At 32.7% G+C, this 16,470-nt stretch overlaps 3 protein-coding genes across 4 annotated transcripts; 1 reads left to right on the plus strand and 2 right to left on the minus strand.

Moving 5' to 3' along the window:
- Nucleotides 1–134: 134 nt before the first annotated feature.
- LOC149909165 (cGMP-dependent 3',5'-cyclic phosphodiesterase-like) lies at nt 135–12,366 on the minus strand. 2 transcript variants are annotated; one of them, XM_090101403.1, is made up of 17 exons: nt 12,356–12,366; nt 6,996–7,134; nt 6,793–6,909; nt 6,206–6,301; nt 5,637–5,773; nt 5,263–5,368; nt 5,009–5,146; nt 4,615–4,766; nt 3,910–4,135; nt 3,395–3,549; nt 2,902–3,060; nt 2,436–2,524; nt 2,035–2,224; nt 1,363–1,504; nt 878–1,023; nt 560–656; nt 135–410 (listed from the first exon to the last, which is right to left on the minus strand). In XM_090101403.1, the coding sequence occupies exons 2-17, from the start codon at nt 7,122–7,124 to the stop codon at nt 291–293; spliced, it is 2,199 nt and encodes a 732-aa protein (XP_089957529.1). In that variant the 5' UTR covers nt 7,125–7,134; nt 12,356–12,366; the 3' UTR covers nt 135–290. The 2 variants fall into 2 exon arrangements, with proteins under 2 accessions (XP_089957529.1, XP_089957528.1); XM_090101402.1 differs by lacking the exons at nt 6,206–6,301; nt 12,356–12,366 and having other exon boundaries at nt 6,996–7,124.
- Nucleotides 8,186–12,527, plus strand: LOC149909166 (UBX domain-containing protein 1). Its single transcript, XM_090101404.1, has 6 exons — nt 8,186–8,344; nt 8,412–8,835; nt 9,218–9,402; nt 10,272–10,442; nt 11,103–11,221; nt 12,294–12,527. The coding sequence occupies exons 1-6, from the start codon at nt 8,295–8,297 to the stop codon at nt 12,341–12,343; spliced, it is 999 nt and encodes a 332-aa protein (XP_089957530.1). The 5' UTR covers nt 8,186–8,294; the 3' UTR covers nt 12,344–12,527.
- A 489-nt stretch (nt 12,528–13,016) lies between these two features.
- Nucleotides 13,017–15,738, minus strand: RNaseX25 (Ribonuclease X25). Its single transcript, XM_090101407.1, has 3 exons — nt 15,535–15,738; nt 15,183–15,457; nt 13,017–14,047 (listed from the first exon to the last, which is right to left on the minus strand). The coding sequence occupies exons 1-3, from the start codon at nt 15,570–15,572 to the stop codon at nt 13,575–13,577; spliced, it is 786 nt and encodes a 261-aa protein (XP_089957533.1). The 5' UTR covers nt 15,573–15,738; the 3' UTR covers nt 13,017–13,574.
- Between the last annotated feature and the right edge of the window lie 732 nt (nt 15,739–16,470).

Genomic DNA, 16,470 nt, shown 5'->3' on the forward strand with positions numbered 1-16,470 from the left:
ATTTTTTTATTATTATGTGTATACAAATGTTAAATAATAAAATAAGTAAGAAAATCCATTAGTTTTATTTTCAGTTTTTGTTCCTTCGACCATTCACAAACCTATAAAAAATGTATTCAAATGTATTTCTTCATATTCTAGCTTCTTAAACGCTCACTATTGTAATATTTTACCAAATTATTTGAAAAGTATCAAACATCGAACAGTATTTAAAATAATTTATTTAACACACGATTAACATCAATTCCAACAAAATTACGTCTAAAAGTTATACAATTATTATACTCAATTCAAGCATTATGTTCAGCTTCGGCTTCAAGTCTCAGCCTTTCCTTTTCTTTGAGATTCTGTTCAATTAAAACATCCAATTCTGGACTTAATAAAACGGATAGACCGGCTGTTATTGGCACCTAAATGAAAATAAATTATTAAAAATGTTCTTGGATACTCAAAAATAAATTTTTAAACCCCGACCGAAAGTCTGCAATACAATAGTGTACTAAATAATTAAATATACCTAGTATTTTTAATAAATTCTATGGTATTAGTAAGGTATTACCTCAGCAAAAACAGGTTTCGCTGCGTCCCATCTCTCCATGTGATTCTCAAGGATTTTTAAACATATTGCCGCTTTTGGTATAATTCGACCCAAAACCCTGGAAACATCCATTTCCATTTATAAAGAATCAATGCAGTTCTACATCTACACAGAGCAAAAGAGTAAATTTTCTCCATAGTATCTCTATCCTAATCCCCAGTTTTAAGGTTACCATATTCCTACTGTAGCTTATAAAATAAAACAAAAGTTATTCAGCAAGTCCCAAGATACTAATTAATTAAGAGATCAAAAAACGCAATACATAATATAATAACTCACTCAAATAAAGGTATACAAGTGGTAGTCAAGAACTGTATCTCCAAGTCCGGTATGAAGCATTTCTCTCTATCCATAATACTGGGGGGGAGATCCCCCCTACTCTTTTCTACGTCACCTTGTTTAAAGAACTCGCTTAATACCGCCGCCTGGTATTGTTAAGAAAGATTTTATTGCAACAACGGAAAATAATCATGTAAATTATAACTACCCTCATAATATTTTTAACATAGGTACCAAGATGATAGATAGGTACCAGATGTCCGATTCGTGTATGATATTGTTGCTTTCGTATTAAAATTTTGATTTTGATTGAATATTGAGTCGACGTTATATCATCCCATAAAAGTAAGCCTTGACCACAGAATACTTAATGGTAGGTACTTAATTGAGAAGCTCGAAAGAATTTTCAAAATCAAACAGCCGATTAATCGATAAATAAATGTCCTAAATCACCACAAAAAAATAAAAATAATAAATAGACTCACAGCAGTTTTCTTAACGCAGCCCCAATCCTTGAGCTGATCGCTGAGATCAGCTGCATTGATCAGCAGCGACTGTAACGCGCTCACGTGACTTCGGTTGCCCTTTTGGAAGTCCAGCGATATCGCTCGATACTCGTTCAGGTTTCTATAGGTGTACTTAAATATACTTTAAATTCTACATGACTAGATATAAAATAATAGCAAACGTAAAATCATCAAATAAAGCCATTGGACTGGACAGGATACGAAGCAGCTCTAATGAATACATTCCTATTTCCTACGTACTATTAATTTGCAAACAACTTACCTATCAAACAGCAAAGCTAGTAAAGCATTTAAACGATATTTATCGATATAGGTAAAGCAAATTACAGATGACATCTTTAATGATAAACTACCAAGCTATAGAAGCAAGCATAGAATAAAACATAGCATTCGAATTAAAAAAAATGCACGATATAAATTTATAAAGAATAGAAAAAAATCGATCACGAGGCGGGACGTTTCTATTCTTTATAAATTTATATTTATAAAGCATTTGAATGCCATAAAACCAAAATATCAATTTCAAAATGCACGATATATTTTGCCACAACAACATCCACCCTGTTTGTACACAAGCAATCTAGGTACCAGCAAAAATAAAAAAGCAAAAGCCACAAAAACACTCAATACTTGAAGTAATTAGCCAAATCCGTAGCCAGGATATAGTCCCTCAACATCATGATGGCCCTATCATAGTCCCTTCGTGGCAAAGCATCCAAAATGTCGCACCCTTCTGTGTTGAGCACACACATCGCTTGCGCGAGATGGTGCCGCTCCATGACGCTGCCCTCGCTCGAGTAAAGCGCAGCTAGTGTCGTTTCTATCGATTAATGGAAATATTTTGGATTTTGTTCTATATTATAATGATATAATGATGGTCTATAACGGCAAAGGCACCCTTCTGTGTTGAGCACACACATCGCTTGCGCGAGATGGCGGCTACATTAGCGGGCTGGTATATTATACCGGCTGCGCGAATGTAGAGATGTAGAGTTTACGAATAAATCAATTTTATTAGGAAATTAACTCACGTCCCTGTATTTGGAAGCTGTTAGTTGTACCCCGATGGTCCATATCATGTACAAGACAGGCTATTAAATACATCAAGCCTTGTAATTCACTGAAAAAGTTATATAAACGTCATACTTGCAATGCTTATTATGCCTAAACCAAAAATCATAAAAAATTGATCTGTAAAATTCCAACTAATTTATGATGCTAATTTTTGAAGTGAAACTTCTTTATCGGGGTTGGAAAAAAATTTAGTGTAACATTTTTTCGTTACGCGTGACATTTTTCCGTTACGCGCCATCTTGTTTTTATCCCTACCACGCGTGATTGACGTATTTCTGTAAAGTTGCATATAGTAAATTATTTTTTGAAAAATAAGGTCATAAAGAAGTTTCACTTCTTACGTGTGTATACTAGAAAACGCACACATTTTTTATTTTTTTCTATATCATACGACTAACAACGAAAGGTTTATGTCAGACTTACCTAAAATACCCCTGTTGGACCAACTTATAATTAATCAACGCGGCATATGCCCACTGCGCTACGTTGAAAGCATGTAACCAACTGTGGTAGGGCACATCTCTATACCCTTTCTTTACGTGCAAAATGAATCGAGCCAGTTTGTGTTTCTTCAAGTTAAACCTGAAGAATTTTACCACCTTGGTATTAAATTGTTGGAAAAAAATATAGAGCAGAGTTTGATGCATTTTAAAATACAACCGTAAATGTTTCCAAATTTCATTTTGATTTTTGAACTTTAGTTACTCTGCTATCTACTTTTAATCGATTCTCAAAAAGGAATAATGTGAAGTATTTCGTTCCCGTTTCTATTTTTGGTTCCTAAGCTATTTTTATTGGTCTTCTGCTTATTGGCGATAAATTCGCAATTCAAAGAATAATTTTTTTCAGTAAAACTAATGAAAACTAAACAGCATTCTTCACCTGTAAATATTAAACTAAACTCATTCTAATCTACCTTTTATCATAACCAAGATCAGAAAACATCTTCAACACATAACACGGTAACTCTCGTAAAGGCAAAGCACGGATATTAAAGTGCAAGCTCGTGAGGTGCGGGTGGCTGTGGAAACCAGAACATTCGAGAAGGCGAGCCACTTCTGTATCTCCGACCTTGAAATAGAGAAACCGTCTTCATACTTTTAGAGGCGAAATTTGATGTCAAAATAAAAATGAAATCAATGCATCCTGCATCATGTTCTTACATGGAAGATACTAAAAAAACGAGATATAGGTGATGAAAAAATATAACGGCCATGGAAGGATTTTCTACGGAGAACATAACTATGACCGACAAATTAATATAAAACATCATTTGATATCTAAATAAAAATGAAGTCAATGCATAGGGCATTCGGGGAAGATGCTTAAATTAAAGAAAGGCATCTTGTCTTCTTTGATGTTTATTGTTATTTGCCAAAACTAGATACCAGCTACGTGACTGACAAAATAATTATTATAACCGAAACGCACCTTCATATGGTACATAACCAGTTCATTAGCCAGCGCATTTCTAATATGCGCTTCCTGTATCTTCTGATACACAACAGAATGCATGATACACACACCACAATAGATACTGAACGCTAGAGCCATTTCTTCGTCCATTGTATCGAAATATGGATCGTTTATTTTATTTATTAACTGACCGACACCGATTATGCCGGTCTGTTCACGGATTGGGAAGCATAGGATCGATCTGGGATAAAGGAAATGTGTGTTTATATGGAATAGTTTGCTATTAAGAAATTATAAATATCGACTAAGGACATCTATATACTTGACAAAAAAATTCTATGGAAGGCCTAGCAGTGACAATAAAAGTTCCAAAAGGTATAACTAGGTACTAAGCTCTCTTGTTCAGCAAAAAGAGCGTGTGTTCCGAGCACACGTGTCAAAAATGAAACTTGGTAAGATGACTTTTTGGTAAGATTCAAAGATACCAAAATCGTCACCTTCCTTCATGACGTGACGGTATTGCCATGACGCGACCTTGAAATTTTACTCTCAACGCACCTAAAAAAGTTTCACTTCAAAAATACACACTTTTACATCGACTCTTCTTGATTTTTTTTTCTAATCTATTATGTAGTGTTTTAAAAGTGGAAAGCGAACCGAACAGAAATATAAACTGATAAGAACCAAATTTTAAAATACAACAAAAAACTGAAAACTAACTTGCATTCAACACCAGGATAGCAATCCACTTGAGGGTTAAATGCTGGATGCTCTTTACCATTTTTGACGTTAATAAGCGACCCAGTACTTATCACTTGGCCAGTTATTCCTATGTTCATGGGAAAACGACGCTCTGAGACCTCTCTGTCTTCCTAATAACATGTTTGGCATTTAAAAAAAACCGCAATTCTTTAGGCCACTTATTCTTTGCATTAGCGGACGGAGCAGTTATTTCTACTTAAAGAGTACATCTTTATTAAGATTTTTAAACATCATGAGATAGTGTCAGAAATTCATGAAAATGAAGATATACACTTGATTTTTTAAATATGAATCAATCTTTGAAGTTATAACTACTTGGTTACTTATAATTAAGTTATACTTGGAACCATACCTCAGTAGAAGAATTCGATATTCTCTGAACTAACTCCATACGTTCCATATCAATTAATAAAACTGAACAATATTCAGCTTTCGTCAACTGCTTCGCTTGGTCCATTGCTATTTGGAGTAACGTCTCTAAAGACGCTACCTATCGAAAAAAAAGCAGATTTTTTATAATTTTTTCAAAATTTCTTATTTGTAGTACTAGTTAACGATTTTTTCTTTCTTTTGTTTGTAAAATAAATAATTCTGATAGTTACTTACTTGAGTGAACAGACGTCGAGCAACACGTAGCAATTGCTGACATTTTTGTTTCAGCGTGCATTCGTACTCCAAAGCTATAGTTTTCTTGAGAACTGGCCAGGCGAATCTGAAAAACAAAATTCTTACATGTTACAAAGTAACGATAAATAATAATACATACATTTACGTAAATATACACGTACATAATAGATATTTCATATTATGATGAGATATTAAGAACAGTAATGGTTATTAAGTTACGTTCCAAAAATAAAAAACCTTACTCGACTGCGCCAAAATTGATATGTCATATGTGTTTCAAATTCTGTCATGTACCTAATTAACGAACTGCATTGTATAATTATTTAAACTATTTGTCCTAACAAAATACCCACAAGAAACACTCATGTATGAGCACGGCGACATTTTCTTCTAGGACCTTCGCGGCGATCACACACACTACCACCGAAAAGGGCTTATCCGCCACGGGAAACATTATCACGCGTTTCTTGGTGTTATCTCTTTGTATGTACTGTAATGTGTATGTGAAATAATTTAAATAAGGCAATAACTATAATGCTAATAATAATGCACGAAGTGTAATGTAGGTATAAATTGCTAATAATAATACACGTAAGTGAGATAGATAGATAGATAATGCTAATAATAATACACGTAAGTGAGATAGATAGATAGATAATGCTAATAATAATACACGTAAGTGAGATAGAAAGATAATCAAAGCCCAGTCAAAGCCAAATAGCCAAACTAGTCTTAACTCGCTAGCAATATAACCCAGAAAGCAGCATAAAAATTAATGCTACGAAAAATAAATGCAGTATGCAATGCTGTAAGTAACTAGATAACAAAAAACAAAAATATTTAACTGTGTACAAACTATTCAGAATAATTTGAGCCTTATAGGTAGGTATTTGATTCAAATGTAATATGGATTCTAACTTACAGGTGCTACAATTGTCTGAAAATCGATACCAAAATTTGTAAGCAAATCATTTTGTTCAATAAGTGATTTTAGTGCGTCCGTTAATTTTGGCGTCATCTGAAAATTTAAATATCATTGTATTGTTATCATTGCGTACATTACGTACGTCCATGTAGGTAGTAAAGTAAAGTGTTGCAGTCAATGAACAATAATAATTATTGTTCATTGACTGCAACTGCACGTAATAATTATTGTCTCGCATAGAGTAAAGTAGGTAATATATCGGGTAGTCTCGTATCACAAGGATACAGTCACAGAACATGTAACATTTTATATAATTATATAGGTATTATATATTATATTTAAATTGCATCGCTGGTTTATAAGCCACGTCTTACCTCGTTTTTCACTCTCACGCATAGCATTAATAAGATTACATGATACATCTCGTTAGCTGATCAACAAGTCGTGTTTTATTACCCGACTACCCCAAATTTGTATTACCCTAAATAATATACATATTCAATATCTAATGCTAATTTAGAACTTACCTACACTGCAACGTATCAATGTATTTATTACTTTAAATGCGTCTGAGATTTACTTACGCAAATTTTACTTTTCCGTTGTAACACAACAGAATCCACAGCGTCTATAGAGGCTTCCATACCGGCGTTATGTACAACAATTTGCAATACCGCCTCTGCATCACATTCTTCATGCAACTATTAATGACCAAAGTATAATGTAAAAGCCTACAGTTAATATACGAATTGATATTGTTGATAGCTTGTTTTATTAGTTTACTCACATACGAATTAATTTTCACTTGTAGTTGCGCTCCGCCGTCATCGGTTAAACTCATGACTAAATCCAAAATCTTTCCTGGATCACTATTTTGAATACTTTTTCGTCGACTGTGGCGTTTTTGGGTACTCATTGTAATAGCGCTGTGCAAAATTTATGTAAAATCAAATCAAAGAAATGTTTATATTCAAAACACAAAATATGAAAAACGTTATGAATCATTTCAAATTTCGCACCATTTCATAAAGTCATAGCCCACAGATTATATCTAAAGTCCCTTTATTACATAATAGATTGTCTATTACCTATATATACTATAATAAAATCACAAATAAAATAATTGAAAATAATATTCTGGAAAAAAATGCATTATTGATCACAGAACTTAAATTTTGTTTGATTAATACCTGTAATAATATACATACCACTCTTCAGCTCATAATTATGTTGGCTCAAATACTATTTGATTGATATACTGATGTACAATTTTTATACACATTCTATTGAGAGACACAGAATTCGGATCTCTTTCGTTGTTATATTGATTTATTAATAATTAAAATTGATAGTAAACCTAGTGAACACAATCCCCGTTTTCCAATTACAGCACTAGAGCGCATTATGCGGCATAATGCTTAACGTTGAATGTTCCAACTACAGCAACGCTTCGCACAATCGAGCACTAGAAAAAGTAATGCGCGTGAATTGATGCGTGCAATCGATTTATCGTTAGTAATTATTAATTGTTGGAAAAAATTTTAAAGCTTTCGTTTCATTGTAGTTTTTTCGAAATAATCAAAGTTAATTCAAATTGTGTTAAAAAAATAAATATAAGTATGGATGAAGGTACAAACATTGAAAAAAATCAAAATCCAAATTACTTAAAATAATCGTAAATATTTTTTCAACCAATTATTATGTATACCACTTTATTTACACATTAATGTGGTTATTGCTAATTCTATGAATATTTTTTTTTTCAACACTGAACTAGCGCAACCTGCTGGTGCGTTACACGTTCCAATTAAGCATCAGCATAATTCGGCATTGTGCGGCACTGAGTCGCATTATGCTCTGTAATTGGAAAACGGGGAATTTTTATAGTGTGTTATTTAACGAGGAATAAAATTATTATTTAACATTTGTAGTTTACGTCAGCTGTCGTAATTTTTTATCTGTGGCAGGAATGATACCGACAGATGATTGATCATTGATGATTTTTGCCGTTTGAGTGATGAAAAGCGATTATTTTCATTTTTTGTAGCTTATTTGTGTATTTATTTCAAGCAACTATAATATAAAAATGGCTGAAATACAAACATTGATGGAAATGGGTTTTCCCAAAGAAAGAGCGTACGTATTTTTGATATATTTAAGTTCGTTATTCGATTTAGGGTTATTATCATTGTTTTGTTTATAGAGAAAAAGCGCTGGCGGTAACAAATTATAAGGGTGTCGAGCCGGCTATGGAATGGCTTCTGGCTCATGCAGATGAGATTGATGTAGGCCCTGGACAGACAATAGCCGGCAGTTCTAATGTTTCGGAAGTTACTCCCGCCGCACCTGCACCCGCTGCATCTGCTGCTGCATCATCAGCTGAGAGTACAGAGCCTCAGACTGCCGGCGCTGAAGTGGAAGCCAAATCGTTCAAATGCGAAGACTGCGGGAAACTGTTCAAAAATCAGGACGAAATGGAATATCATGCAGCTAAAACTAATCATAGTAATTTCTCGGAATCCACTGAGGAAAAGAAACCATTGACTGAAGAGGAAAAGAAAGCTCAATTAGCGTTACTCGAAGAGAGGATGAAGCAAAAGAGGAAAGAGAGAGAGGAGAAAGAAAAGGTACAACTAATTATATAAAAAAAAGACGGGTTGCACTCCGGGAGTGCCGGCAGAAGTGAAAACTTGATTATTAACGTGGAGCATGTTTGATATCCATCCGTCTTACGCTTTTTCGATCAGGTCACGTATCCTGACGCGAGTTTAAGATTTTATTCTCAACGCCGCTAAAGAAGTTTTCACTTCAAAATGTGATATTACAGTTCAAAATGTGGTCAATGAATTAAAAATTCACGATTTCACAATCATCTATATAAATGAATCTATTCAATTGTTAGGGTAATTTATACAATATTACCTTCTATTAACCTCAAATAATGCAATCTCTAGAAATAATTAATCACATTTTAGTTACATAAGTCACCTATTCTTAAAATAATTTCAGGCTGAAGCTTTAGAGCGAGAAAGACTGAGGATTAAGTCTGGCAAAGACTTGCAAGAAGCCAAACAGAGGCTTCAAGAACAGGAAATGCAGAAACTTGTGGAACAGAGGCGAAGGGAGAAATTGGAAGATCAAAGGGCACGGGAAAGAGTCAGGGCACAAATAGAAGCTGATAAACAGGCTAGAAAGTAAGTTGTGTCATATCTCAGCATCCTTTACTACTTAGAAAAACTCATTACAAGTAACTAAGTTAGAACAATACTATTGTAACAATATAGACAATACAGTATCTCTAATCTTTGCAAATTATATAAGTTTTTGAAAGGTGTTTGTAGATTGTGGAGATAAAGCTCTAATTATATTTCGATTATCTTTATGCCTCTTGCCTAGTTATATAATTAACTAGCTGTGCCGCGCGGCCGCTCTTGTTGGCCTTATCGTGATGATATATAGCCTATAGCCTTCCTCGATAAATGGGCTACCTAACACCGAAAAAATTTTTCAAATCGGACCAGTAGTTCCTGAGATTAGCGTGTTAAAACAAACAAACAAACTCTTCACCTTTATAATATTATTAGTATAGATTTAATAATGTAGTACTAGGCAAATGTAGATCATGTCCCCATTTAGTACTTATAGGTGCTACATATTATATAGGTGTATGAATAAGCAGAACTGCATCTTGTGTGTTTCTATTTTTAAACTAGCACATATAAATTTATTTGAGTATTAGATATCTATCTTTCTATGATTGTCTGGCTTTGCAAATTTTCAATTTTCATATTAAAAGAAATTACCAGAATATAATAGCATTTGAAAACCAGACAATTTCTGAATTCTTATATTACATGTAAGTCTTGCAACATAATTTGATAACAAATGTATATCAAATTTTGTATATTCATAAGATAATTAAGTGTTTGGCGGTTGTTGTTAATAAGTTGTATAGCTTGTAATTGTCATTCTCAATCCAAACAGGCATTTGACCACAGTTGACAAAATCACTCATATTTTTATAATTGTATAGCTGTTTAATCTCTGCTTAAAACTATTCCAGGCTAGCCGCTTCAGGCCAGCCAGCTCCAGTCGCAGCACCAGTGCCTCCGCCAGTGAATCCAAACCCAGCTCCGAAGGTGTCATACGAGCAAGCAAGGATACAATTGCGTCTGCCAGATGGACAGTCGCTCACACAGACGTTTGGTTCTAAGGAACAATTGGCTGCTGTTAGGTGAATATTACTTGATACTACCATATTTAGAAGATTGGATTGTTTTTCAAAGATCCTACTAATATTATAAATACGAAAGTTTGTGAGGATGAATGGATGGATGTTTGTTACTCCTTCATGCAAATACTACTGAAGCAATTACAATGAAATTTGTAGGTAGCTGAATACCCAGAATAAGACATAGGCTATTTATCCCGGAAATATGACAGGACTGGAAACTATGTGGGTTTTTATTTATAAACGTGGGCAAAGCTGCGATTGTAAATCTAGTTATGTTATTGATAATATTATTCTTAATAACTTTTCCTATCATGACTGAGCAGCTTGTACTTATATTATAAGTATACTTACTTAATCCTAACTTACCAATTTATTGTATTCCGTATTTAATGTTGGAACCAAGTGATTTTATAGTATGATTTTCATGACAAATAAGAGGTAATCAGTTATAGGGCAACAGCTAAATAATAAAACAAATATATCGATATTTATTATTTATTCTAAGCAAAAGTTTTTCCTTCATCTTTTTACCCAAGTTTCAAGCAACATGTAATATATCTATATATTTGTGTAAATATTTAATTAGCTTCAAAATCTTTTATAATCTAAATGTTAAACAATAATAATGAATTAATGCAGTTTATTTTTTTTTCTTTTCAGGTTGTTTTTACAAGTAAATAAGCCTGAATATGCTCAACAAGATAATTTCAAATTCATGACCACATTCCCAAAGAAAATATTCACTTCTGAGGATTATGAGAAGCCACTAGAACTTTTAGGTGAGATACTTTCTGTAATATATAACTTGTGTTTTTATCTTATAGTGGTTTCACACTATCGTTTTATACGAGCGTATAAAGTCGTTATTAGAAGCGTATAGTATTATGTAGGCGTGCCTTTTGTCATACGCGCAACTTGTACTAGCATTGATGCCCTTCTAAGCTCGAATAGAATCTCCCTCTCAATCGACGGTAAATGAGTAGTGGAAATAGCAATATTTGTTTGTTGGATTCCATGATTATAGTGACAGGAAATTAGGCTTCGTGACACTTTATGACATGGGCACGTTCAAGAAGAAAGCGTATTAATTCCTGAAAGGCCAACAAATCACGCGTTATCATCATCATCATCATTCCAGCCTTTCAGGACGTCCACTGCAAGACATAGGCCTCCCCCAAAGATTTCCATAACGACCGATAAAGTCTCCGACAATTCGAATTCTCATGGGCGGCGACGAGCACAGAAAGTGACTCGCTTGCTCTTTTGTTGGTGATTACATAAAAAAAATTATCGTTCACATTTTTGTAGCATGTATGCTGAAACGCACATAACAATACGCTAATCTGAATCCGCCCTTAGTCACGTGACCGCCAGTATGATGTCATGTTTCGGCGCTCTAGAATCGGGATAACACCAATGCAAATGGAACAAAATATCAATTTCGATTTATCCTCCGGTAACATTATCAATTACAGGTTTAAAATTCATTTAGTGTCGTTTTGAAAAAAAAGACAGATAAGTGATTGTTACTTATTTATTATTAAAAAAGGAATTGAAATTAGTGTATAGGTACGACATAATTTAGATAGCTTGGCGTGGCTATACAACACAAGGCATATTTTTATAATATTACTAGCTGTGCCGCGCGGTTTCACCCGCATTACTCCACTCCTGTTGGTCTTAGCATGATGATATATATTACTCGTGGATAATGTAGCTTTCGAATAGTGAAATAATTTTTAAAATCGGTCGTTTATGAGCCTATTCATTACAATCAAACAAACAAAGTGTTCCTCTTTATAATATTAGTGTAGATTATTGTTGGGTTGTTACATAAAACTTTTGTTCCAGGTTTGGTGCCATCCGCCGTAATAATTGTATCCAGAGGTCAAAATATGTAATTAAATAATTACTGCAAAAATATTAAAATGTTTTCAGTGGTCCTGATTATTTATTTGTACAAATGAACTTTATATTGTGTTGATGTTGTCCGTATAAACTATGTTATTTAATCACTTCCATAGGTAACAGAAATTTTGTGGAATTAATGAATGGTGGTACAATAAAGGTCTCAAAGTGATCAAATTAATTTTATTCCAAACTAGCTTTCCACCCGCAGCTTCGCCCGCGCAGTCAAAGAAAAACCCGCATAGTTCCCGTTCCCGTGGGATTTCCGGGTTAAAACCTATCCTATTTCCCGGGATAAAAAGTAGCCTATGTCCTTTCTCGGGTATCAAAATATCTATATACCAAATTTCATGCAAATTGGTTCAGTAGTTAAGGCGTGATTGAGTAACAGACAGACAGACAGAGTTACTTTCGCATTTATAATATTAGTATGGATAATACCTACATTACGTAATTGTCATTCTATACATATCAGTTTAAACAATAAACTTGATACACTAAACCGATTTGGGTTTTTATAAAATGAAACACAGTTTTTCTCCCATACTTCAATATTTTATTAATGCATAAAAATTAAGTACATAAAATTTGTAAACCTGTTGTAGAATTCATCTAGATAAAAAATTATAAAGTTAAACAGGAAGTCATTATAAGGTATTGTATTTGCCACATTTCATTAGTGTTGAAATAAATAAAAAAATAATATTTAACAGTGCATTATTGTGCATATAAAGAAATAAAAGGCATCAAGGCGAGTTCATAAAATATAACATTGCGAAAAGACATTTTCATGGCAATAAGGACTAAAAAAACTAGTAAAGATAATTATCAAAAGTCTTATCTTATAAACAGTAAAAAATGTAATCTATGCAGTAAATTCATTTGAAAAAAAATATGGCGGCCACAATTGCAATATGTTTTGGTAAATAACAGTCAGTAATTATGCTTAAAGAAAATAAAATCAATTGAAAACTATGTATTTTATCAAAAGGAATTTAAAAATTGATAGTACATACAAGAATCATAATTCATTATCTATACAAAACAATGTATAATATTTTAAACATTGATTGTAAAAAATTACAAATTGATTTCAACAAAAAAAGCATTATAAATTCATAACTTGAATTTAAAATGAGGTACATTTGTGTTTTGCCTTAATTATTATGTCTTATCATCGTCAACGACACTACCATTAATAGAATTCAATTATCCTTAGTTCCCTTAAAACGTGAACCATTGCAACCAAGTGACGAACTTATACAGCTGAATGTAGAGACTATTCTCCTTATAATGGGGGTAAACTATATTCTTGCTACCATCACAATTAGTGATAATAGAATCCTGGCCAATCGTCCTCCTTCCTAATACACCGTCACAATCTGACAGTTTCAAATCCTTCGTAAAACAAATACGAATTTCTGTTATGAAACTCTGTCCGTCAATTTTTCTACACTCGATCGCAGGATCGATGTCAAGAGCTGATTTGATGGCATTGTTGATTTCAGTTATATGATAATCCTTACTGTTTGACGGCGAGATGTTTGCGTCATTTAGAATTTTGCCCATCGAGTATTTTTCTAACCAATCCAGTCCCATGGAGAAATACTTGAATTCAGAGCTAAGAGGTTCCAAAACGGCAGCACAGGTACCGTGTTTATTCCATTCATGAGCCCATAGTGCATAATTGGACGTACCTAAAAAATAATATATTTCAAGTCATCAACCATTACTACAAAAATGGTAAGTTGTTTCGTAATAATAACTACATAGGCTTTACGTTATATAACTGTATGTGCAGAAAGTAGCAGTACTGATTCAAATTAACATGTTACATCTCTAGTTTGACCCACATCATTTTGTTGTATTAGTATTCTACAGGTCTGACTAGCTAAGTTGTACAATATAAAAGAGCCTAGTTAATATATTGTCCATTCTTTAAACAAATGTTTAAAACTTTCATTAAATTATTTACTGACTAGAATATAATATAATAATAATAGTTAAAAAAAACTAAAAAGCACGCTTTTTATAGAAAACCGAACTAAAAAATAGAAATTTTTTATCAAATTAGTGTATTGTCATCGGTCCTCAATAAATCTATAAGGTTTGAACGAAATCTGGCCGTTTAAAGTGGGTCAAAATCGCGCCCAAAGAAGTCGGTTACAAACATACAGGTGAAGCTAATATAAAGCGTGTAAAAACTGTCTACTTTTATATGCTTCTATTTAAAACTTAAACCATGTTTCGCTTGACTATTCCGCAACTTCAATATTCATATAATAAAATATTTCACAAAATTTATTCTCATTTAAATTACTCTTCATACTTCCTTGATTCTTTACTTAGTTATTTGAAATAACTGGTTAATTAATTAGGTAATGACAACATGAAAGACCAACTGTGGTAAAACAATTACTATTATATTTACAAGGTTGATAATATCAACTTTCACAACTTAATATGCTAAAATGATTCTTACATTTGAGTTTGTGGTGTACATTATATTACTTAAACATAATTATTCTTGGATCGGATTTCACTTTTTAAAAGACAGATAATAATAATCGGATGGATATAAATATTTTCTAATATTTTAAATACACAAAAATAGAGCAATTATATTTGTTTATAATGTAGCTTCAATTCAGCAAAAATGAAATCAATACAAAGGTTGGACCATAGCAACTGTTATCTTTTAGTCTGTTAGAAAATAATTAGTATTTAAACAGAAGTGAAGTCATCCATTCCATCAAGCTTAACATCATTAAGAAAATGAGTTTGCTCATTATTGCTAAAAATAAGTGAAGAATAACATAAAATAGTACATACCATTGAAAATGTTAGTCCATTCTTCCAGTAGTTTGTCCTCAATGGGTCTTATCTTTTCAGGATCGAAAAACCATGTTCTATTACAAAATGCAGGGCCAATAGTACCCAATTTTGTTGGCCAGATACCGTGAATGGACCATGCATCATTTTTACGTGGCATGGAACATTTATGCATGGGGTCCATTTTCTTCCATTCCTTACAAACTGTTGCTGGCCAGTTTTGGGTGAATATCAACAAGTCGAATTCATGGTGCGCTTGTTGAGATAATGAAACACTAAAAAAACATATAAATCAGATCGGTTTGTACTTTGTAACACAAAATAATACTATTGATCTTGTCTAACTACTTACCATGTAAACACAATAGAAAGTATTACATAAAAATTCATGATTGCAATAGAAACGAAAATTCATTTATTTATATACAAAAATTCATTAAAATGTAAAAAATGTCAATAAAGATATAATTATATTTAAAAAAAATTCATAATTCATTAAATTTTTGTATAAATTCTCGACGTTCACTTTGCTACTGACGTCTGAATGTTGACATTTTTGACCCGTGTCAAACCAATGTCAAACATTGAATTGTCAACTGTCATAGCTTGACGTATAAGGTTCCTTGATACGCAGAATTTTACAAGTTACAAATCCCTACGTAGTTTGTAAAAAAAATATGTAAATATAGTTAATATTATTTATTTTATCTACGGTAGGGGATCTTTCTTCAAATGTTCATAATATTTACCCATTCTATAGATACATTTTTACGTATGATTTCGTTTCTTATTTTTCTATTCGAAACACCTCATTCTAATCCCGCTCAGTACCTATAAAAAAAATCATAATGTGCCAAATATTGCAAAAAATGCAGGACATCATTGCAACATAATATGTAATATGGTCACTCAATCTAATATCAGGCCGCTATAAATATATTTATACTCTGTCCATTATATTATTTGCTTTTTGACAGCTTCACGCCTATGTTTAATTGTATTGTCTATGTTAAAATGTCATACAAATAATTATCGTACTTCATGGACAGGTCCCGCCCACTTAGTGATGCCTACACAGAATTATTCAATGATGGGTCGATAGATTAAAATAATCGATAGAAATACTCTGTAAAATATATCCGATACAGAAAAACTCTTCTATTATGTTATATAATTTAAACGTAAAGACAACCAAATTGTAAGATAGAAACCAATAAATAATAAAATATTAGTTTAGTTTAGTTTTAACATACAATGCATAGATATGTGGTCTTATTATTACATATCT

This window comes from Colias eurytheme, chromosome 4 (assembly GCF_061535395.1).
Source record: "Colias eurytheme isolate Ceu_HAF_F1 chromosome 4, ilColEury1 Martin Lab GWU primary, whole genome shotgun sequence".
Taxonomy (NCBI): Eukaryota; Metazoa; Arthropoda; class Insecta; order Lepidoptera; family Pieridae; genus Colias; species Colias eurytheme.